The sequence below is a fragment of the Chiloscyllium plagiosum genome, chromosome 8 (assembly GCF_004010195.1).
Source record: "Chiloscyllium plagiosum isolate BGI_BamShark_2017 chromosome 8, ASM401019v2, whole genome shotgun sequence".
Lineage (NCBI taxonomy): Eukaryota > Metazoa > Chordata > Chondrichthyes > Orectolobiformes > Hemiscylliidae > Chiloscyllium > Chiloscyllium plagiosum.
Genome location: NC_057717.1, coordinates 102,168,859 through 102,193,500, shown reverse-complemented (window position 1 = coordinate 102,193,500; position 24,642 = coordinate 102,168,859). Strand labels below are relative to the sequence as shown.

At 42.7% G+C, this 24,642-nt stretch overlaps 1 protein-coding gene across 1 annotated transcript in view; it reads right to left on the bottom strand.

The window, feature by feature from the left end:
- LOC122552262 (complement C3-like) overlaps positions 1 to 24,642 on the bottom strand; it is a 125,670-nt gene that overhangs the window by 54,046 nt on the left and 46,982 nt on the right. The window contains exons 17-22 of the mRNA XM_043694949.1: positions 19,953 to 20,150; positions 17,684 to 17,792; positions 13,243 to 13,328; positions 10,528 to 10,667; positions 5,042 to 5,254; positions 2,002 to 2,056 (exon numbers count right to left, since the gene is read on the bottom strand). Of these exons, the coding sequence (XP_043550884.1) occupies positions 2,002 to 2,056; positions 5,042 to 5,254; positions 10,528 to 10,667; positions 13,243 to 13,328; positions 17,684 to 17,792; positions 19,953 to 20,150 (801 nt within the window). The remainder of the gene's footprint in view (positions 1 to 2,001; positions 2,057 to 5,041; positions 5,255 to 10,527; positions 10,668 to 13,242; positions 13,329 to 17,683; positions 17,793 to 19,952; positions 20,151 to 24,642) is intronic.

Below are 24,642 nucleotides of genomic sequence, written 5' to 3'. Positions count from 1 at the left end.
TGATTAAACCATACTGACTTTGCCTTATTTTACCATACACTTCCAAGTATTCAGAAATCTCAAAGTTCACATTGGATTCCAGAATCTTATCCATGACTGAAGCTGGGCTAATCAGTCTGTAATTTTCTTCTTTTGCCTTACTCCCTTTTTAAACAGGGGTGTCACGCTAGCGATTTTCCAGTTCTCTGGGACTCTTCCTGGTTCTAGCAATTCTTGAAAGATCACCACCAACACCTTCACTATCTCTTCAGCTATTTCCCTTAGAACTCTGGGGTATAGTCCATCTGGTGCAGGTGATTTATCCACCTTCAGGCCATTAAGTTATTCTCCCGGAACAATGCTTCCCAACCAATAATAACAATACATTTCTTCCAAATAAATCATCTATTTCAAGCCTTTATTCAACTTCTGGTTATAATATTCTATTAAATATTTAGGCGTGTTCACTTCAGGTTTGTGCAAGAGATCACTGCCATTGCAAACGTTTTATTTGGCATTACTGAACTTGTTGAAAGACAGATGTGTTTTTGCAAGGTAAAAACAAGGGCTGCAGATGCTGGAAACCAGAGTCCGACCTGTTGTGCTTTTCCAGCACCACTCTAATCTAGGTGTGTTTTTGCACTGATCAGGATAAACACAAGCATGCCAAATTTCAAACCATCACAACAACTTATGCAAAAGGGGAAAACAGTGCTGATTGGTTCATATGCCAACACTGTCTGAGCCAGGTATTAACATGGACAAAGCAATGGGCAACCCTAGGCCTCCCAAGCATCATAGAAAGTCAACAGACTGACTCTCCAAACAGTATCCCACCAGACCTACCCCCCTATCCTATAAACCCGCATTTCCCATGGCTAATCCACCTAACCTGGACATCCTTGCACACTATGGGGTAATTTAGCATGGCCAATCCGTCCTTACCTGGACATCTTTGGACTGTGGGAGGAAACCAGAGCACCAGGAGGAAACCCATACAGACATGGGGAGAATGTGAAATCTCCACACAGATAGTTGCCTGAGGACAGGATTGAACCTGGGTCCCTAATGCTGAGAGATAGCAGTGCTACCTACTGAAGCCACCATGCCTAGCTCATTGACAATTCACTAAAGGTGTAAAATTGTGTTTGCAGCGAATGCATACCCGAGTGTGTGTGTACATCACTTCCAGCAAATGTAACTGGCACATATTGAAGTGTACAGCCTATATACCCGACATAGTGCCAGCGCACCAAATCCATTCAGCAGGTCAGTGACTGTACTGACCAAGTCATCATATTCTGTACATCATGGAAACTCGTAAATGGGCCAAACCTCCCTCAGATTCCTTGGAAAGGCCAAGTAACTCAACAATTTGAGCAGATTAAGCAAACTGTTTCGAGTTGCTGATGTATACAGCAGTGAGGCAAATGATGCTGTGCGCTAGTAGGAAGCAGACACCAAAAGGTGTTCTGTCTGTCAGACAACTGAACAATGTCATGCATGAATTTCGAACCTGATGAGCTGCTCAACATGTCGGCTTAAGGCCTACACAATTGGTTCATCAAACCCAGCAACGTGTTTGTTTAGCTGGTTGCCAAGGCAGAGTACAGGCCATACTCAAACAGGCCCTGCAGTTGTAAAGTCAAAACAAGACGGCCTACGGTTTAGCTGTGAATTCACAATTGTAACAGTCAATTAATTGAAAACCAATTTGAAATATTCAGTTGAGTTTGTAATTTGGCTCACATTTACTAATATACATTTAAAGGCAGGGAGTTATTCCACACAAATAAAAGAACCTGTACAAGTTTCCCATAACTTTTGACTAACCCAAAGGTTTGGCAAGCTAATATTTCCCATTATTGTCTGCATGGCAACATGTCAGCTAACCAGTGTCAGTTTACTGACCAAGAGAAACAGAGCATTTCAGCATGAGGTCTCCATTTTCAGCAAGAACACTGATGGCATTTTGAAGACCAATTTTTTACAAGGAGGTTCACAGTGAGAAAAGAATCAAACCTTGAGGATCCAACTCATAACTTCGCAACGGCAAATCAATTTCTTTCCCGTCGGGCTACAAGAGAAGAGAATGAAATGAGTTTGAAACAGCCTGGTTTCTTTTATGGATACACATATGAATATATGCATTAGGAAGAGGCGTAAATTATTCATCTACTCCAGCCAGATCCCCCTTTGCAAAAGACCATAGCTGATCTAATCCTACCTTCCCCACTTACCTTTCACTCCTTTCATCATCAAGAATTCATTTACCTCTGCCTTAAAAATAATGAGGGATTCTGCTTCTACATTCTTTCGATGAAGAGAGCTCCAAAGATTCATAGAGTCATAGAGATGTACAGCATGGAAACAGACCCTTCAGTCCAACCCATCCATGCCGGCCAGATATCCCAACCCAATCTAGTTCCACCTGCCAGCACCCGGCCCATATCCCTCCAAACCCTTCCTATTCATATACCCATCCAGATGCCTCTACAAATGTTGCAATTGTACCAGCCTCCACCACTTCCTCTGGCAGCTCATTCCATACACCCACCCTTTGTGTGAAAACGTTGTCCCTTAGGTCTCTTTTATATCTTTCCCCTCTCACCCTAAACCTATGCCCTCTAGTTCTGGACTCCCCAACGCCAGGGAAAATACTTTGCCTATTTATCCTATCCATGCCCCTCATAATTTTGTAAACTCTATAAGTTCACCCCTCAGCCTCCGATGCTCCAGGGAAAAAGCCCCAGCCTATTCAGCCTCTCCCTATAGCTTAAATCCTCCAACCCTGGCAACATCCTTGTAAATCTTTTCTGAACCCTTTCACATTTCACAACATCTTTCTGATAGGAAGGAGACCTGAATTGCATGCAATACACCAACAGTAGTCTAACCAATGTGGAGAAAGTGAGGTCTGCAGATGCTGGAGATCAGAGCTGAAAATGTGTTGCTGGAACAGCGCAGCAGGTCAGGCAGCATCCAAGGAACAGGAGAATCGACGATTTGAGCATAAGCCCTTCCCGAAACTGGATGCTGCCTGACCTGCTGCGCTGTTCCAGCAACACATTTTCAGCTCTAACCAATGTCCTGTACAGGCGCAACATGACCTCCCAACTCCTGTACCCAATGCTCTGACCAATAAAGAAAAGCATACCAAATGCATTCTTCACTATCCTATCTACCTGCGACTCCACTTTCAAGGAGCTATGAACCTGCACTCCAAGGTCTCTTTGTTCAGCAACACTCCCTAGGACCTTACCATTAAGTATATAAGTCTTGCTAGGATTTGCTTTCCCAAAATGCAGCACCTTGCATTTATCCTCTGAGAAAAAGTTTATTTCCCTCATCTCCATTCTAAATGGATGACCTCCTATTTTGAAACAGCGACACAATTACCAATTTACTCTGACAAGACCCTCACAATCTTGTATGCTTCAATCAAATTGCCTGTCAGTCTTCTAAACTCCTGTGGATACAAGCCTAATCTGTCCAACCTTTCTTAGGATAACCTGCCTGTTCTGTTCCAAAAACAGGAATTGTTGGAGAAATTCAGTGGGTCTGAGCCCAGTTCGAAAGGAGCGTCACTGGATTTGAAACATTGGTTCTGCTTTCAGTCCACAGATGCACCTGTTGAGTTTCTCCAGCAATTTCTGTTTTGGTTTCAGATCTTCAGTATCCTCAGTTCTTCATGTTATTTTACCGCCTATTCTAAATATCAGTCTCGTAAACCTTCTCTGAACCATTTCCAATGAATTTATATCTCTATTTGAATAAGAGGACCAGTGCAGTAGTCTAGGTGTGTGTCCCCAATGCTCCCTCTAGCTGAAGCATAACCTGTATAATTGTGTATCTCCAAAGAGTTTGCAATCCTTCTGATTAGGATACTGTGATTTCCAAGCTGAATACGTTCTGACCAAGGCAATCCCCTGAGCTTTCCTTGCATCACTCATTATTATTCATGCTAAATATGATCCACTCCTATATTTAGGTGAACATTTTCAGAATTTTCCTAAACTCTGAGAAAGATCCTGGAAAATGATCATGACTGACAAGATTCTAGAATATCTTCCTGTCTAATTTTCTACTTCCCATTTGTCCCCAGTCATTTTGTAATGATTTCTAACCAATGCCAGTGTGTTGCACATGGTGATGTCAAGTGTCCGCTATCTAAATAATTAGGGTTCCGAAGAGTCTGTTTTCAAAGTTTTGAATTGCAACTGAGGAAGTGTAATCTAGGATGAGCTGGTTTATTATAAAGCAAAAAGATTCACAGGAATTATTTCAGGGATGAGGGAGTTCAGGATTGTAAGGAAGTGAAAGAAGCTATGTTCAAAGACAAGTTTGAGAGTGGGTTGAATAGATGTGTTCAAACTCATGAAGGCTCTGGGCAGAATAGATAAAGAGAAACTGTCCCTGCTGATGGAGGGACCAAACAGCAAAAGCTGCAAGCAAGAGGTGACTGAGAACGCACCAAAGGATAGAAATACCTTTCTCTTTTCAAAAGGTTACAATCGTAAATCCACTTCCTGAGAGATTGCAGTAGCATGTTAATTAAAATAAATATAATGGCATATATAATGCTAAAATGAATGGAATTGTTTAATTAAGTACCTAGAGCATATATTCTGACCAAGGCTATCTCCTTGATCAGCCATGATTATATTGAATGGCGGTGCAGGCTCGAAGGGCTGAATGGCCTACTTCTGCACCTATTGTCTATTGTCTATTGTCCTGAATAGCAGCCCTGTCATTATCACTCATGCTAAATATGGCCCACCCCTATATTTAGATGGGCATATTCTACATTTTCCTAAACTCTCAGAGAAATATCCAGGAAATGATCATGACCAATAAGTTCCCAGAATACCTCCCTGCCTAATTTTCTACTTCCCGCTTGTCTCCAATCAATTCGTAATGATTTCTAACCAATGCCAGTGTGTTGCACATGGCGATGTCAAGTCTTCACTATCCAATCAATTTGACAGATAAAGACAGACTGCTAAAGGTATCAACTAGTCTGGCCATGCATGCACTCAACATCCAGAGGTTTCATACTTACCAGCACACGGAGGGGTTTGTTCACACCATCAGTAACAAGTTTGTCATAGACTGAGGCTTTGACTTCAACATTGATTTGCCCAATTTCCAATGGAACTATGATGTAAGGTATAGCTGTTGACCCTTTTGCAGGGATATCAACATATTGCCTGAATCTCTGCGACGATTTTGCAGAACTACAGAACTTTTCATTATATGGAAATTCCACGCGCACCTAGAATTCAAAATACAATTAGGTGATGAAATAAATCTCCATTTATTAATATAAATCTGTCTTATGTCAAAAATTAGAACTGAACTAATTCACTTCAACACAGCAATTCAGATTAGCAACTGCATTCGAGAAAACTATTCTCCCTGGCAATATTTCCCGCATGATTAAACTAGGATTGAATGTATGGCCCCCAATTTCATTCCTCAGCGGTCTCCTGACCATAAAACCATAGAAATAGGAACAGGAATAGGCCATTCAGCCTCCATGTGGATGCTCCAGCATGTAATAGGATCATGGCTCATCCAACATTCCTCACACTGACTTCCTCGCTCTTGTCCTCTAACCGTCGAGTCCCTGACTGATCACGAATCTATCTATCTCAACCTTAAGCATGGACTCTGCCCCCACTGTGGCAAGGAGTTCCAAAGTCTCACAACCCTCCTAAAGGAGGGATTCCTCCTCACCTCCTGCTAAAAGGACGGGGACCCTCTGAACTGCATGTGGGTCACCAACTCAAAATAGCTGCAGGCAATTAACATGCGGGACCTGGAAGGACATCAGTGGTGCAGTAGCAATGATTTTCCTCTCTCATTGAAAACTTTCAACCAAATCCTGAGCAATCTATAATGGTCACCAGCGGCATCATTTTGTTATTAATTGCCTGTCTAATTAATTACAGCCAAAATAATGGTTTCCAATCCTGCAATGAATTCCACATATACCTCTCCACCACCTCCCTTGACCTCCATATATTACCATCATCAGACAACTCACCAGATATCAAATTCTGGGTCAGTAATGACCATAAGGTGTAACAGAAGAAGAGGACCATTCAGCCCATCCACCACTCAATGAAATCATGCCTGATCTGATAATCATCAACTTTACATTCAGACCTTTGTCCCATAACTCTTGATTCCCTTATTGATTAAAAATCTAACTCTGCATTAACATATTCAATATCCCAGTCTTGGCAGCCCTCAATGAAGGATTCCACTGACTGAGTACTCCCTGAGAGAAGAAACACCTCTTCATCTCTGCCTTAAATGCTCGACCATTTATGATGAAATATATACCTTCTATACCTTCTAGTCCCAGACTGCCCCATAAGGGGAAACAACTCTTTGCTTCCATCTCATTAAAAAAAAACCTTCTGCGCCCTAAAATAATCTGGATTCTGAAGAAGGATCCCAAAAGGGAAACTAAATATTAACTGTGTTTCTCCTCCACAGATGTTGCCAGGCCATTTGAGTTTCTCCAGCAATGTTTTTTTTTCAGATTTCCAACATCCACAGTTCTTTGAGTATTCCTTTTTTAAAGAATTTTATGTGTTTAAATACTGATAGAGCAAAGAATATAGGCCAGCGACATCATTTTGGGCTAGTTTTCATTATAAGTACGACAGCTTTGAATTTATGTTCTTTACACATTGTTAAAAGGAGGCACAAAGTTAGCATTTTTTTGTCTCATACTGATCAGAATTTGAATGCAAGAAACAGAATTCAAGATGGGAGCACCAATCTATGCAGCATGAAAAAGAGTGCGAATTGACTGAGTCATTATGGTTATGGAGTTACCAGCAGAAGCAGTTAACTGTCAATCTTCATTCTGAGAACATGCAGGCAGACTCTGACAGCATTCTGACCAATCAGGGTCTACTATCTGTTCTGAGAACACAGATGGAATGTTAATGGGATCTCTAGGCCAATGATGGCCCAATCAAACAGCAGTCAAAAGAGTGGTGCTGGAAAAGCATAGCAGGTCAGGCAGCATCCGAGAAGCAGGAGAATCGATGTTTCAGGCTTAAACCCTTCAAGCTCCTCAGATGCTGCTGTGCTTTTCCAGCACCACACTCTCAACTCTGATCTCCAGCATTCTCCCAACCAAAGAGCACCCAATTCTCATGCTGCCTATATTGACGTCCCTATTCTCAAATCTATCGCTTCAGCTTTGGTTCTGATGAGTAAAAGACAACAAAGTTCTGTCATTGTATATTCTTTTAGTAATTTTTAAGTTCGTTTCAGGACTGTATTTATGGTCCTGATATAGAAAGTGAGAGGCTTCAGTCATTGATCCAGTGATATATAAACCTGGCAGCCAGATAATTTCTATTCAATTCATTTAATAAATCTGGAATGAAAAGCTGTTTTCAGTATTGCTGACTGTAAATCAACCAGACTGTCATGGAGTCACAGAGTCATACAGCATGAAAACAGACCCTTCAATCCAACCAGTCCATAATCCTAAACAAAACTAATCCCATCTTACAGCTCCTGGCCCATATTCCTCTAAACCTTTACTATTCATGTCTTTATCCAAATGTCTTTTACATGTTGTAATTGTACCCACCTCCATCACTTCCTCAGGAAGTTCATTCTACATGCAAATCACCCTCTATTTAAAAACTTTGTCCCTCATGTCTTTTTCAAATCTCTCTCCTCTCAACTTAAAAATACTACCCCTAGTCTTGAAATTCCCCCATCCTAGGGAAGTCTATCTATACTCCTGATTATTTTATAAATTTCTGTAAAGTCGCCTCTCAAATTCCCAAACCCAAGTGAAAAAAAAATTCCGGCCTATCCAGCCTTTCTTTATAATTCAAACCTTCTATACCCGGCAGCATCTTGATCAATCTCTTCCGAACCTGCTTCAGCTTAATAATAACTTAATTAAAATCCCATCAGATTCATTAGTCCCCTAAAGGGAAAGAAATCTACCATCCTTATCTGGTCTGACCTATTTGATTACAAATCCTAGAAAAGTGGTTGACTCTGAACACCCCTTGGCAGCCACTGAGCTGTGTTCAAGATGATTCAAGATGCAGCAACGATATAATTAAAAAATGAGATGAGGTCCTGAAAGCAGAATTCAGTGAGCAAAGAGAGAAGTTAAAAAGGAGGACCTCAAAGGTAGTGATCTCGGGATTACTATCAGTGCCACATGCTAGCCAGGGTAGAGGGATGGTGTAGGAGGGAGGGGGTTCAGATTTGCTGGACATTGGGACCAGTTCTGGGAAGGTAGGACTATTCCAATTTGGACAGTCTACACCTGAACCGGACTGGAACTAATGTCCGTGGGGGAGTTTTTGCTACTGCTGTTGGGGAGGTTTTAAACTAATGTGGCAGGGGGCTGGGAACCAGAAGAGAAGACTAGTAGACAGTGAGGTGGAAACTGGAGACTATAAGAATCATGACGTTAGCATTACCAAGGGGAAGAGTAGGCAGAGAGCAGATGAATGCAAAAGAACTGGCGGCCTGAAGTGCATACGCTTGAATGCAAGGAGTATAGTGTGTAAGGCAGATGAACTTAGGGCTTGGATTGGTGCCTGGGAGTATGATGCTATTGCAATCACAGACACTTGGTTGAAGGAAGGGCATGATTGGTAACTAAATGCTCCAGGATACAGATGCTTCAGACAGGACAGGGAGGGAAGTAAAATGTGGAGAGGAGTTGTATTGCTGGTCAGGGATGATATCACGGCTGTGCTAAAGGAGGACACTACGGAGGGCTTGAGTAGTGAAGCATTATGGGTGGAGCTCAGAAATAAGAAGGGTGCAGTTACATTGTTGGGGCTTTATTACAGGCCTCCCAACAGTGAACATGAGATAGAAGAACAAATAGGTAAACAGATTATGAAAAGAGGCAACAAGGTGCTGATGATGGGTGATTTTAATTTTCCCAACATTAACTGGGATACACTTAGCGTCAGAGGTCTGGATGGAGTAGAATCTGTATGAAGTGTCCAGGAGAGTTTTCCAGAGCAGAATGTTAATTGCCCAACGAGGGAAGGAGCCATATTGGACCTGGTACTGGGGAACGAACCAGGACAAGTGGTAGAAGTTGCGGTGGGGGATTTCTTTGGGAACAGTGACCACAATTCTGTAAGTTTTAGAATACTCTTAGACAAAGATGAGAGTGGTCCTAAGGAAAGCTTACTAAACTGGGCCAAGGCCAATTATAACAAAATTAAGCAGGAGCTGGGAAATGTGGATTGGACACAGCGACTTGAAGGGAAGTCCACATTTGATATGTGGGAGGCTTTCAAAGACAGGTTGAAGATAGTGCAGGATAGGCATGTCCCATTGAAGGCAAAGGATAGGAAGGGCAAGATTCGTGAACCGTGAATGACGGCAGAAATTGTGTGACTAGCCAAGAGGAAAAGGGAAGCATACATAAGGTCTAGGCAGCTAAGAACAGAACGGGCCCTGGAAGAATATCGGAAGAGTAAGACTAGTCTTAAACGAGGAATCAAGTGGGCTAAAGGGGATCATGAAATAGCTTTAGCGAGCAGAATTAAAGAGAATCACAAAGTCTTTTATTCTTATATAAGAAGCAAGCAGGTAACTCGAGAAAGGATTGGTCCACTAAAGGATAAGGAAGGAAGGCTGTGTGTCAAACCTGAGAAAATGGGTGAGATTCTGAATGATTACTTTGCATCAGTGTTCACTGAGGAGAGGGTTCACCGGATGGGATTGATCTCGGGTTGCTGAGGGAGCAAGAGAGGAAATAGCTGGTGTCCTGACAGATATCTTTGTAACATCCCTAAATACAGGTGAGGTGCCTGAGGACTGGAAGGTTGCTCATGTTGTCCCACTTACAAGGGTAGTAGGGATATTCAAGGTAACTACAGACCAGTGAGCCTGACGTCAGTAGTGGGAAGGTTGCTGGAGAAGGTACTGAGGGATAAAATCCACTCATATTTAGAAAGGAATGAGCTTATCAGTGATAAGCAACTTGGTTTTGTGTGATTGAGGTCTACAAAGTCATGGAAGGGTATAGACAGGGTAGATAGAGAAAAGCTTTTTCCAAGGGTGAAGGATTAAATAACAAGAGGTCATGCTTTCAAGGTGAGAGGTGAAAGTTTAAGGGGGCCACACGCGGCACTTACTTTACAGAGGGTGGTGGGTGCCTGGAACGCGTTGCCAGCAGATGTAGTAGAGACAGGCACAGTAAGTTCATTTAAGGTGAGTCTGGACAGATGTGTGAGCAGGTGGGGAGCAGAAGGATACAGATGCTTAGGAATTGGGCGACAGCTTAAGACAGTGGATTTGGATCAGCACAGGCTTAGAGGGCCGAAGGGTCTGTTCCTGGGCTGTAATATTTCTTTGTTCTTTGGTTGCACACCACCAGCATCTCTTAGAGATGAGTAACAATTGTTGGGCTTGCCACCAAAGCAGAGGTTCGGTGATCAGATGAAATCAATCTGATTATCTCACCATGTAAAATTGGCAAGTAAGGCCATAATAGCGAGATGAATGCATTGCAGGACTGACCTTAATGACCTCTGTACCATAATTGTACAGGATTGCTCGAATTTCCACCTGTTCATTGCGAACAACAGAGTATGGGAGTCGAAGGTCAATGAAAAATTCCTTCTGCACTACCAGATTATAAGGTTCAGCAACACATATTCCTGGAGGAAGGGCATTATTATAAGTCAGAAAGTGTGGCACAATCTTTATTTTAAAACTGTGTTCGCTTCGCATTTCATAAACAGAGACAATTACATCCAAAGCACGAACGGTCAATGTAAAATAAAAATCCCGTTTCTAATAAGTATGATTGCTTCTGTCATCAAGTTTATCTTTGAATGGAGTTACTGTTAACATCACCAAACATATGTAACTGCATGTCTTTATATGGTCAGCTGTGACACACAATATAAGAATGTAGATCCTTGAAGCTAAAAGAATCGATTTTTTTTCTCAACCATACCAGTCCTGTCAATCACATCAGTTTAAGAGCAGATGAGATTTTATTTCTCCGTGCAATAAATGATGAAGTCTGTTTTCTTTTATTTCAGTTCATAAGAACTTTGGAATTTTAAATAATTTCAGATCACTACTTTAAAGATCGCAAGCAGTATTTTATCTTGTTTTAAACGCATAAGAGCTCTCTTAACATGCAGGTGCACACTTCTAATCGATTTACCCTTCCAGGCCAGAGCCCCATCATGAACCACCCCAGTAATCTTACTGAAAATGCAGCATTTAACTCATGAAAGTGAAAGTACTAATTTTTTTCTCGTAATTCAAAAATCTTCCTTAAAAAGAATTTCATGAGCAACTGACTACTTTGATTAGATTACTTACAGTGTGGAAACAGGCCCTTCAGCCTAAACCAACCCTCCCCCCTATGCTTACCCCTCCACCTAACACTACAGGCAATGTAGCATGGTCAATTCACCTGACCTGCACATTTTTTTTTGGACGGTGGAAGGAAACCGGAGCAAACCCACACAGACACGGGGAGAATGTGCAAACTCCACACAGACAGTTGCCTGAGGCGGGAATTGAACCTGGGTCTCTGGCGCTGTAAGGCAACAGCACTAACCACTGTGCCACCGTGCCACCTGTAATCAGCTTGTAATTATTTCATTTACCAGAAAGTGGTTTCTTTTAATCAAGAGAAGGCCGATATGGCGAATGGGAATTAGTTTATATTGGAAGAGTTTTGGACTAACAATGTAAACAGCAGAGTACATGAAGATTTCTGATAGAAGATTCTGGATTATTCGGTGGAAGAACCCCTTTATTTTTAAACTCACTTGGGATTTGGGTTTCACATGATTCATCACTTATCCGAGGTAGGTAGTGTGTCCATGGAATGTGGATGGTGCAGGTTATAACAATACTCATTGCCCATACCTACTTGCTCAGGTTAATCGAGTGTTAACATGTATTAATGAAAAAAGTGAATGCACAACAGCCAGGTTTGGAGATGACACAAAAGTAGATAGGAAGGCAAGGATGGTTCAGGGAGAGCTTGCCAATTGTTTTGAGGAAGTAACCAAAAAAGATTGATGAGGGAGGAGTGGTAGATGTTGTTTACATGGACTTATTAAAGCCTTTCACAAAATTCCACATGGTAGACTAATTAGTAAAGTTAGATCACGTGGGTGAACTTGCCAATTGGTTACAAAATTGGCTTGACAATAGGTGGTGATGGAAGGTTGTTTTTCGGACTGAAGGTCTGTGACCAGCGGTGTTCCACAGGGATCAGTACTAGGTCCACTTTTGTTTGCCATTTATACAAACAATTTGGATGAGAATTTATGAGGCATGGTTGGTAAGTTTGTGGATGACAGCAAAATTGTTGGCATAGCTGACAGTGGAGAAGGTTATCTAAGATTACAAAGAGATCTTGATCAACTGGGTCAATGGGCTGTGGAGTGGCAGATGAAGATTAATTTGGATGAATGAAAAGTTTTGCATTTTGATAAAACAAACAAGGGGACAGTTAATGGTTGGGTCTGGGATAATGTTATCAAACACAGAGACCTTGGGTTTCAGGTGCATAGTTCTTTGAAAGTTGCATCACAGGTAGAGAGAGTGGTTAAGAATGCATTTAGCACACTTAACTCATTGCTCAGACTATTGAGTATAGAAGATAGGACATCACATTGAGGTTGTACAGGGGCACAAATAAAGTGAATAGCAAAGGTCTTTTCCCCAGCGTTGGTGAGTTCAGACCTTGGGGGCACATTTTTAGGGTGAGAGGAGAAAGTTTTAAAAAGACTTGAGGGGCAACTTTTTAACACTGAGGGTGATGCATACATGGAATAAACTGTCAGAGGAAGTGGTAGATGCAGGTATAGTTACAACAATTAAGAGACATTTGAATAAGTACATGAATAGAAAAGGTTTAGAGAGAGATTTGTGCCAAACGCAAGCCACTGGGACTAGTTTTGTGAGGGAAACTTGGTTAGCATGGACAGGTTGGACAGTTTCTGACTCTAACGTTATGAACAAGCACCCTTCCAAAACACGCCCAAATCCATGAGAATAGCAGGGGATCTTATAAAGGGTGGAATTGCAGAATGTTGGATCTCAAACTTCACTCTTATTTCAGGGCCACTAAAATCCCATGTGACAGGAATGGAGATGGAATTCCCATTTTAAAAAATTCTCCACCCACCTCCATTACAGCGCAGATACAGACATGAAAAGCTGGCTCAATGACTCTTCACTAAATTAAAAACAACTCACCCTTCGTTGGAGACACACTGACAGCTTGTATTTCCCAAGTAGTGATCGAATCCTTAAGGATACCAGGTACAATCAGTGAATCAACTCTGGTTATGAAAGATAAAAATATATTGCCACTGAGTATCTGCACCATTACTACCTTGGCTTTTGGTTGTGTCAACCCTGTGCTTCTCTATGAAGTCAAATATTGGACTGGATACATCAATAGTCTTTATTCTGAGGTTTGCTAAACTTTGTTCACCTTCTACCTACGAAGGAAGACCATTTGGCCATTTCCAACATGATGCTGAGATTTCCCTTGGATCCCCTTTCAGCATTTCTCTGCACAACAGGGTGGCCGACTCCTCAACCACACCCAACAACTCTTCCCTTTCCTATGGTATCTTCCCATGCAAGAGCCGGAGATGAAACATGAGCCATCCTACTTCCTCCCATAAATACTGGTCGGGTCATACAAAAGCAAAGGGGGCAGCACGGTGGCTCAGTGGTTAACACTGCTGCCTCACAACATCAGGGAGCCAGGTTCAATTCCAGCCTTGGGCGACTGTATATGTGGAGTTTATACATTCTCCCCGGGTCTGTGCGGGTTTCCTCTCACAGTCCAAGATGTGCAGGTTAGGGTGGATTGGCCATGCTAAATTGCCCATAGTGTTCAATGATGTGGTATTAATCTGGGTAAAGTAGTAGGGTAATAGGTTTGGGTGGGATACTCATCAGAGTGGACTTGTTGGGCCGAAGGGCCTGTTTCCACACTGGAGGGATTCTAAAACAAAATACTGCACATGCTGGAAATCTGACAAAAAAGGTGCAAATACAGGTATCCCCCACTTTTCGAACGTTCACTTTAGGCTAATTTGTTTTAACGAAAGACTTACCTTAGTACCTGTTTTCTGGAAGAAATCCTAAGGGGATTTTCACTTCTGAGAAAAAAATACTTCTTCGCTTTACGCCATTTCGGCTTACGAAAAGTTTCAGAAGAATGCTCTACTTTCAGATAGCGGGGGGAGGCCTGTACACAGTTCACTTTCCATGGCCCCCAGTAATGCAGTGCTTAATATTCAACTTTAAAAATTTTTAGCAATAAGCACGTGCTCATCAGAATGAGATCTTATCCAGTCGGCGGACACCAAACACAGCCTGAGTGACTGCTCCCGGTATGCACACGCAATCTTGAGCTACCTGTTGAATGTCAATTTAATTCTTTGCTTTGCTTTCACTCCTGTCCTCTCTGTCCTTGGCCTGCTACTGTGTTACAATGCACAAACTCAAACAATAGGATGTCATCTTTCAATTGGGAACTTTGCAGCAGTTTGAACTCACCACTGAGATCTACTATTGCAAATCACAATCTCTACCCAGGTCACAGGTCACTATCCGATAAAGGTACCTTTAAGAGAGCTATTTTTCTGGGTAGTCTGCAGATGCTAGTGGCTTGGCAGTACTCTTCTAACTGTCCAATTTGTTTCTGGTTTTATACCTCAAAGCATCGGATTGTCTCATTGGTGTTAATATTGTCAAAATACTAAATTCGAACTTGATTAGAGGTTGGTATTTTATGGTATAATTTAAACTGATTGGCCGAATTCAAATTTGTTCTTTTTGTCTCTAGGCAGCCTAGCTAATCTAGCTGTTCGACCAGTTGTTACATTGTTACCTTGTTTAGAATACTTGGTGCTGTGTCAGGTAGTTCTGCTAGCTTTTAACTCTCTTAAAGGTTCAGCACCCTTTACACCTACATAACATAATACATTTCTAAAACACAGGGTGGTGCATCTGTGCAACTCATTGCTGCAGAGGACTGTGAAGGCCAAGTCATTGAGGATATTTAAGACAGAGGTAAATAGGTTCTTGATTAGTAAGGGGCTGAAGTGTTATGGAGAGAAGGCAGGAGAATAGATTTGAGAAATACATCAACTATGAACAGACAATGGAGCAGATTTGAAAGGGTCAAATGGCCTAATTCTGCTTCTATGTCTGATGGCTTTGTATCTTAACATTTCTCAATTCTGCTGAAAGGTCACAGATCTGGAACATAAACACTGATTCTCTCTCTACAGCTGTTGCCTGATAAGTATTTCTGGTATCTGAAGTATTTTGCTTTATCATTACCAGACTATATTATTTGTGGGAGCATGCTGTGGTCAAATTGGCTGCTGCCTGTTTCCTTAATTGCAAACATTGACCTTAAGATGCTCTCCATGACAGTCCATCACAAAACGTTACTTTTGACATGGAACCACTGGGGAATTGCTTGACCAACCCAAGTGCTAGAGGACTTTTATCCTCGTACTCCATCACCAGGGTGATAGAATCCAGGGCTTTGGTGAGGCAACTTTTGGAGTACTGTGCACAGTTCTGGTCGCCTTGCTCAAGGCAGAATATTATTAAAATGAAAAGGGCTCAGAAAAGATCTACAAGGATGTTGCAGGGACTGGAGGGTTTGAGATATTTGGAGAAGCTGGATAGGCTGGAGCATAGGAAGTTGCAGGGTGACTTTATACAGTTTTATAAAATCATGAGGGGCATAGATTAAGTGAAAAGCAAAGTCTTTTCCCCAGGGTGGGGGAGTTCAAAACTAGAGGGCATAAGTTTAAGGTGAAGGGAGAAAGATTTAAAAGGGACTTAAGGGACAGCCTTTTCACACAGAGAGTTCTGTACATATGGAATGAGCTGCCAAAGGTAAGTGCAGATGCAGTTCAAAGACATTTGGACAGGTATATGAATTAGAAAGGTTCAGAGGGATATAGTTTGTGACTGTATCCATGCTGTATGACTCTGAAAAAGACAATGTTATCAAGGAGAATACTGAGACTAGACGGGACTGAGGTTCACAAGGAGGAGGTGTTAGCAATTCTGGAGAGTGTGAAAATAGATAAGTCCCCTGAGCCAGATGGGATATATCCAAAGATTCTTGGGGAAGTTAGGGAGGAGATTGCAGAGCCTTTGGCTTTGATCTTTATGTCGGCATTGTCTACAGGAATAGTGCCAGAAGACTGAAGGATAGCAAATGTTATCCTCTTGTTCAAGAAGAGGAGTAGAGACAACCCTGGCAATTATAGACCAATGAGCCTTACTTTGGTTGTAGGTTAAGTACTGGCAAAGGTTATAAGAGAAAGGATTTATAATCATCTAGTCAGGAATAAGTTGATTAGGGATAGTCAACACAATTTTGGGAAGGGTAGGTCGTGCCTCACAAGCCTTATTCCATTCTTTGAGATGGTGACCAAACAGGTGGACGAGGGTAAAGCGGTTGATGCGGTGTATATTGATTTCAGTAGGATAAGGTTCCACATGGTGGGCTATTGCATAAAATACGGATGCATGGGATTGAGGGCGATTTATCAGTTTGGACCAGAAATTGGCTAGCTGAAAGAAGACAGAGGGAAATGTTCATCCTGGAATTCAGTTACTAGTAGGTACCACAAGGATCTGTTTTGGGGCCACTGCTGTTTGTCATTTTCATAAATGACTTAGATGAGGGTGAAGAAGGATGGGTTAGTAAATGTGCAGATGATACTTAGATCGTTAGAATTGTGTATAGAGGGACAAGGATAATCTGCAGAGCTGGGCTGAGAGGTGGCAAATGGAGTTTAATGTGGAAAAGTGTGAAGTGATAACTTTAGAAGGAGTAACAGGAATGCAGAGTACTGGGCTAATGGTAAGAATCTTGGTAGTGTAGAAGAGCAGAGAAGTCTCAGTGTCCATGTGCATCGATCTCTGAAAGTTGCCGCCCAGGTTTATAGGGGTCTTAAGGCATACGGTGAGTTAGCTTTTATTGGTAGAGGGATTGAGTTTCAAAGCCATGAGGTCATGCTGCAGCTGTATGAAACTCTGGTGTGGCACCACTTGGAGTATTGTGTACAGTTCTGGTCACCGCATTGTAGGAAGGATGTGGAAGCTTTGGAAAGCGTTCAGAGAAGATTTACGATGATGTTGCCTGGTATGGAGGGAAGGTATGGAGGGATGTGAGGTTGTTTTCGTTAGAGAGAAGAAGGTTGAGAGGTGACTTAATTGAGATATACAAGATAATCAGAGGGTTAGATAGAGTGGACAGTGAGAGCCTTTTTCCTCAGAGGGAGATGGCTAGCACGAAAGGACACAGCTTTAAACTGAGGGGTGATAGATACAGTACAGATGTCAGAGGTAGTTTCTTTATTCATAGAGTAGTAGAGGTGTGGAATGCCCTGCCTGCTACAGTAGTGGACTTGCCAACTTTAAGGGCATTTAAATGGTCATTGGATAAACATATGGATTAAAATAGAATAGTGTAGGATAGATGGACTTCCGATTGGTTCCACAGGTAGGTGCAACATCGAGGACCGAAGGCCCTGTACTCTGCTGTAATGTTCTAGTCCCTTTAAATTACAGTTTTATGCACTAAACCAGACAGAAACAGCACAAATACACCACTTTCTTAAAATGGAACAAAAATAATTAATACCCTGTTTGGTCATTTGTGGGCAGAGTCCTCTGTATCCAGAGCCAGGTTTCTGGGAAATCAGTTCTTGCTATTATCTCCTCATAGGGAGAATAGTAGTCATCGTCATCACCTAAGCAAAACATGAAGGATTTAAATGCAGTTTCACAGTCTCTCAGAATAAGGATATTGGCTTGAATCTTCCAATAATGTCAGAATATTTAACTATTGGACCTAGGGCTTCGTGTAAGCAAGTTACCCCTACGGGCCTGTTCCACCATGCAACCACATCATGTCTGATCTTCTACACTGACACACTTTTCACAGACAATCTAGAGACCCTTCAATTTCTAGAAATCTATCGATCTCTGTCTTGAGCACACTGAATAATTCATCTTTCACAGCCCCCTGGGGTAAATATTATCAAGGTTTCAACAACCTACAAGTGAAGAAACTCCTCACCTCAGTGTTAAATAGCCACCTCTTATTCTGAGTGCAGTTTACAACACACTCCATCACTTCCCCCTCCAACCCAGTCACATCTCCAAGCCAAGGGAAACATCCTTTCTGCATGGACTTTGGCAATCAAAGAGCATCAGTGCACTGGATACCTTTTGCACCAGCCACCGTATTCTGCAAAGGGCCGGACTCCTAAATCGATGAGTGGGGGTGAAAGCGTAGGCCAGAGTATTGACAAGCAAGGGAGAAATTGAGTAGATGGGTGGTTAAATGAGGTGGGAGTGGGAAGGTGAGTCAGTCGGGTGAGTGAGTGGAAGCTGAGTCGAGAGGTAGTAGGGTGATTCAGGGAGCGGTAAGTTCTATTTGGGAGGGAGGCCAGGTGGATCATGGGAAATTGTGATAGTAGCCACAGGACATGACGGTTAGTTGATTGGGTGGGGTGGAAGGTGGTTAGAGAGCAATTAGGTTGGATCAGGGAGGAATGGTCTCGGGGTGGACTATTGGTGAGTGGGCAGGCTGGGACAAGCAGGTAGATGAGAAGTGGTCGGATTGGGGAATAATTGGCTGGAGGGATAGCCCTAGGGGTTAGTTATGTTGTGGGTGCAACCGGCTGGTTTAGAGGGTTGCTAGTCATCAGTTGTGGAGCTACCCAGGTATTAGACCAGGTACTAGACCAGGTTTTAACCGGTCTAGCATTTCTGGCTAACCGTCCTAGTAAGTTGGACGGATCTATCCCAAAGTCTCCAACTCTAGCTCAGAGAGCTACCCACAGAGCTCTGGGTAACAAGGAAGTTGTCCATTGAAAATGTAAACTCCCCAGGCTACTGCCACGTAGATCAGGGAGGTCGAGACCTGCACAAAGTCATAATCTGCATCTTTGGTTGGACATCCAGCCTCAGATTTGGGCCTTCTATTTATATTTTCCATTCTGAACAGTACATTGAAACCACAATGTGATTCACTGTCGTACGACAAGTAGTCAGCTGGCAGTACCAGAGCTTTTGAGAACAGCCTGCATAAGATGTTGAATCCCTTTCTATCACTATCCTGAAAGTCCCCACTCAACAGCAATTTAGCTAGACAGGCTGCGAAAACACAATGCTTCCAACAGCACAGGGCCTGGGAATTCTGTATTGAATAACTCACCCCATAATTCCCAAATCATGTCTACCATTCCCAAATAATATCAGGTGTCCTCAACTAACTTTTCTGGAGCTGCATGCCCTCTTTAGGATAATAGGGTAGGGGAACCTCTTTGGAGGGTCAGTGTGGATGTGTTGGGCCGAAAGGCCTGTTTCCATACTGTAGGGAATCTATGATTCTTCAACATTTGTTGGTTGTTACTCTTTATCTTCGAAATATTTTACTTGACTATTAGATTAGATACTATCTTTCAACCATCTCCACGCATCCTAAGAATAGTAGGTCCCTCTGGGATGGTAGTGCTGTAGCATATTGCACTGGTACTTGTACCACTTCACATTGAGGTCCATCGGCATCAATGGAGCAGGGAGCCAGCACACATGATAAAGCTCCACCGCTCCATCCCTCCTCTGCCATGATTTGGAGACACCGGTGTTGGACTGGGGTGTACAAAGCCAAAATTCACACAACTCCAGGTTATAGTCCAACAGGTTTAATTGGAAGCTGGTGCTACGGACTATAACCCGGTGTTGTGTGATTTTTAACTCTGCTTACACAGTGTGGACCAATATTCAAAACGTAGCGAGTTTAACATGAAAAATAAAACATTCACCTCCCATATTACTTCAAAGGTAAACAAGATATATCAGTTGATTCTGGAATACCTCTCAGCGAAATTAATGACTCTTACTTCTTGCTAAAGTCAATTGACTTCTTCTCTGTAGATCCTTAAACGCTTGGATGCGGTTACAGCAATCTAGGAAGACAGCTTTACACTCTTCACTCAGTGTTATTCTCTTAGCTCTCTTGTCACACGAAAATCCCATGGGATTTGGTTTCATTCCATCTTGACAGCATGTCCTCTGTGTTTGGGAATTGTACTGTTGTACTAGAATGTAAAGGTGCAATGGTTGAAACAGGAAACATGTAGAAAATACTAAAGAGAAACAACATTCGTGAGAGTTAAACATGACCACTGAAATAGGAGCAATCCTGTTTACAAGAAGTGGACCAGACATAATAGTTAGATTAAATCCCCTACAGTCTGGAAACAGGCCCTTCGGCCCAACAAGTCCACACCAACCCTCTGAAGAGTAACCCATCCCCCTCTGACTAATGCGCCAAACACCTATGGACAATTTAGCATGGCCAATTCACCTGACTTGCACACCTTTGGCCTGTGGGAGGAAACCAGAGAAAGCTCACACAGACACGGGGAGAACATGCAAACTCCACACAGAGGGTCGCCCCGAGGCTGGAATCGAACCTGGGACCCTAGTGCTGTGAGGTAGCAGTGCTAACCACTGAGCCACCGTGCCATCCAAATGTTGGGAGCGTGTTGCTGGAAAAGTCAGGCAGCATCCGAGGAGCAGGAAAATCAATGTTTTGGGCTGGAGCCCTTCATCAGGAATGAGGCTGGGAGCCTTGGGGGTGGAGAGATAAAGAGATAAATGGGAGGGGGGTTCGGCTAGGGAGTGTAACAGTAAGGGCTTTTTCTTATGTTTACTAATTAACCTGCTCAAGGATTCTATTATGCACCTCTGCAGCAGATGGGACTGAACACATACCTGCTGGCTCAGAGGTAGGAACACTACCAGTGTGCCACAAGAACTCCTACAGGGTGGGGGCTTTTGTATGAATCACAGATAAGCAATTTTCTTTGAAAATTGAATTGTTAAGTACAATAATGTGCATGGTAGAGACTCCCTTGGTTTTCCATTATAATTGAAGAGGTTCAAAGTCCAAGTGAAACAAGTGTCAGTCATTTAGGATTTTACAGCCTCTTGAGTCTGGTCTTCCATTATTCCACACTTCCCTTCATCCTTATACCCCTTCACATTTAAAAATCCAATGACCCTCAATCCTAACACAACCTTGCATGTGCTCAATCGCTGGAGTTCTCCACTTGCTCAACGATTCCCAATCCTCTGAAGGAAGCATAAAGCCCCTTCATATTTAAGGGTGACATCAGGCCAACAGTGAGAGATGATATAGGTTCCACAGAGAAAAAGGTTGAATCAATGTGAGTGCAAATTAGAAATGGTAAGCAGGAAAAGTCACTGACAGGTGTAATCCAAAGGCCACCAAATAACAACATCATGGTGGGGCAGGCAACCAGCAAAGAAATAACTGATACATGTGGAAATGGTTTGGCAATTATCACAGGGGATTCTAATCTATATTTTGATTGGTCAAACAAAGTTGGTCAAAGCAGCCTCAAGGAAGTGTTCAAACAGTATGTAATGGAACCTACGATGGAGCAAGCTACGTTAGATCTGGTCCTGTGTAATGAAAAAGGAATAATTGATCACCTTATAGTTTGGAATCCTCTCAGAAGGAGCAATCACAGTGTGGTTTAAAATACAGATGGAAGGTGAGAAGGTAAAATCGAATACCAGTGTCTTCTGTTTAAACAAAGGAGACTGCAGTGGGATAAGGGAGGAGCTGGCTAAGGTAGACTGAGAACAGTAGGGGAAAATTGAAGAACCACGGAGGACTTGCAAAGCAATTTTTCACAGTGCTCAGCAAAAGTATTTACCAGTGAGAAGGAAGGACTGGAGGAAAAGGGATAACTAAAGAAATAGAAAAGGATATCAAATTGAAAACAAAATTCATACAAAGTGGCAAAGATTAGTGGGAAGCTAGGGGATTGGAAAATCTTTTAAAATCAACAGAAAGTCATGAAAAACACTATGAAGCAAAGTAAGCTGGATCATGGGAGTGAATCAGCTTAGAATATAAAATCACAGCAAAAGTTCTACAAATATATAAAATGACAAAGCGTGATTAAGGTAAACATTAGTCCCTTACGGGATGAGGAGACGGATTTAATAACGGGAAATGAGGAAATGGCCAAGGTATTGAACAGGGATTTTGTGTCGGTTTTCACAGTGGAAGACACAAATAACATGCCAATAATTGGTGGCAGATGAGGACCTAGAAGCTATCATTATCACGGAAGTGGTAGTGTTGGGAAAATTAATGGGGCTAAAAGTAAACAATTCTCCTGACCCTGATGGAAAGCATCCCAGGCTGCGAAAAGAGATGGTGGGGCAAGTAGCAAATATGTTTATGGCAATTTGCCAAAATTTGGTGGACTGTGGGGCGGTTCTAGCAGATTGGAAAACAGCAAATGGGATACCTCTGTTTAAAAAAGGAGGCAGATAAAAGGCAGGTAACTGTAAGACTGTTAGCTTCACTTCTGTAGTGGTGAAAATGCTTGAACCTATAATCAAGGAAGAAATAGCAAGACAGCTGGATATAAATTGTCCCATGGGACAGACGCAGTATGGGTTATGAGAGGGAGGTCGTGTTTAATCAATTTACTGGAATTCTTTGAGGACATTGCAAATGCAGTGGAGAGTGGGGACCCAGTAGATGTGGTGTATCTGGATTTCCAGAAGGCATTCAACAAGGAGCTACACAAAAGGCTGCTGCATAAGACAAAGGTTCACAGCATTCCAGGTGTAGTCTTAGCATGGATGGAAGATTGGTCAACTAACAGAAAATAAAGAGCGGGGATCAATGGATGTCTAGTTGGCCATCAGTGGCTAGTGGTGTGCCTCAGGGATCAGTGCTGGGACTGCAATTGTTTAGAATTTATAAGGATGATTTAGAGTTGGGGACCAAGGGTATTGTGTCAAACTTTGTAGATGACACTAAAACGAATGTTAGAGCAAAGTGTGCAGAGAGCACTGAAAGTCTGCAGAGAGATATAGATAGGTTAAGGAGTGGGCAAGGGTCTGGCAGATAGAGTACAATGTTGGTAAATGAGAGGCCATCAATTTTGACAGGAATAACAGCAAAATGGGCTATTATTTAAATGGTGAAAAACTGCAGCACACTGCAGTGTAGAGGGATCTGGGTGTCCTTGTGCATGAATCACAAAAAGTTGGTTTGCAGGTGCAACAGGGAATTAAAAAGGCAAATGGAATATCGTCCTTCATTGCTAGAGGGGTGGAGTTTAAAAATAGTGAGGTTATGCTACAGTTATCTTGGGTGCTGGTGATACCACCCTTGGAGTCTGTGGACAGTTTTGGTTTCCTTATTTGACAAAAGATATATTGGCAGTGGTGGGGGTGCAGAGGAGGTTCCCTAGATTCATTCTGGAATTGAGAGGATTATCTTATGATGAGAGATTGAGGAGGCTGGGACTGTACTCATTGGAATTTAGAAGAATAAGGGGGCATTTTATAGAAACATATAAAATTATGAAGGGAATAGATAAGATGGAAGCAGGGGGAAACTAGAACTAGAGGGCATAGCTTCAAAATAAGGGGGAGCAGGTTTAGGACTGAGTTGAGGAGGAACTGCTTCACCCAAAGGATTGTGAATCTGTGGAATTCCCTGCCCAGTAAAACAGTTGAGGCTGCCTCGTTGAGTGTTTTTAAGGCAGAGATAGATTTTTGAACAGTAAAGGAATTAAGATTTATGGTGAGAGGGTGGGTATGTGGAGCTAAGTCCATGAGAAAGATTAGCCACTTCAGAGCAGCAAGAGGTGGGAGACGGGAGGAGGTGACATTGGTGCAAGGTGATTGTCGGGAAGGCCGGTAAGTATATTTAAACTTCTTGCCTTCAGGCCAGTGAGGGAGGACCAAGCAAAGGACTTCTGGGAAGAGTAAGTAGAACAGTTTATATTTGCGTGGTAGCATTACCCGAGACACTACTCGGGTAGTGTCTCCCACTCATCTTCCTTGTCTAACCCACAAAAAAATTTGTGGGAGCCAGATTGACAAGGTAAGGTAACTACTTTGTTTCCTAATCCTTTTTTTTAGCCATCACTTCGGGAGTTAGAATAGTGGGAATGGAGTTTAGGGCAGGGAATGTTCCTCCTGCAGAATGTGGGAAGTAAGGGTCACCACTCATGTCCCTGCTGACTACATCTGTGGGAAGTGCACCCAACACCAGCTCCTCGAAAATCACGTTAGGGAACTGGAGTTGGAGTTGGATGCACTTCGTATCATTCGGGAGGCAGAGGGCGTTATTGACAAGAGGTAGTCACTCCCCAGATTAAAGAAAAAGACAGATGGGTGACAGTTAGGGGACAGAAAGGGAACTTGCAGGTAGTGCAGGGATCCCCTGTGGCCATTCCCTTCAACAATAAGTATACCGTTTTGGATACTGTTGGAGGGGATGACTTACCAGGGGAAAGCAGTGGGGCACCTGCTGCTCAGAAGGGAAGGGGGAAGAGGAGCAGAGCCGTAGTCATTGGGGACTCCATAGATAGGGGGACAGATAGGAGGTTCTGTGGGGACGAGAGAGACTCACGGTTGGTGTGTTGCCTCCCGGATGCCAGGGTCCATGATGTCTCTGATCGTGTTTTTGGGATCCTTCGGGGGGAGGGAGAGCAGCCCCAAGTCGTGGTCCACATTGGCACCAAC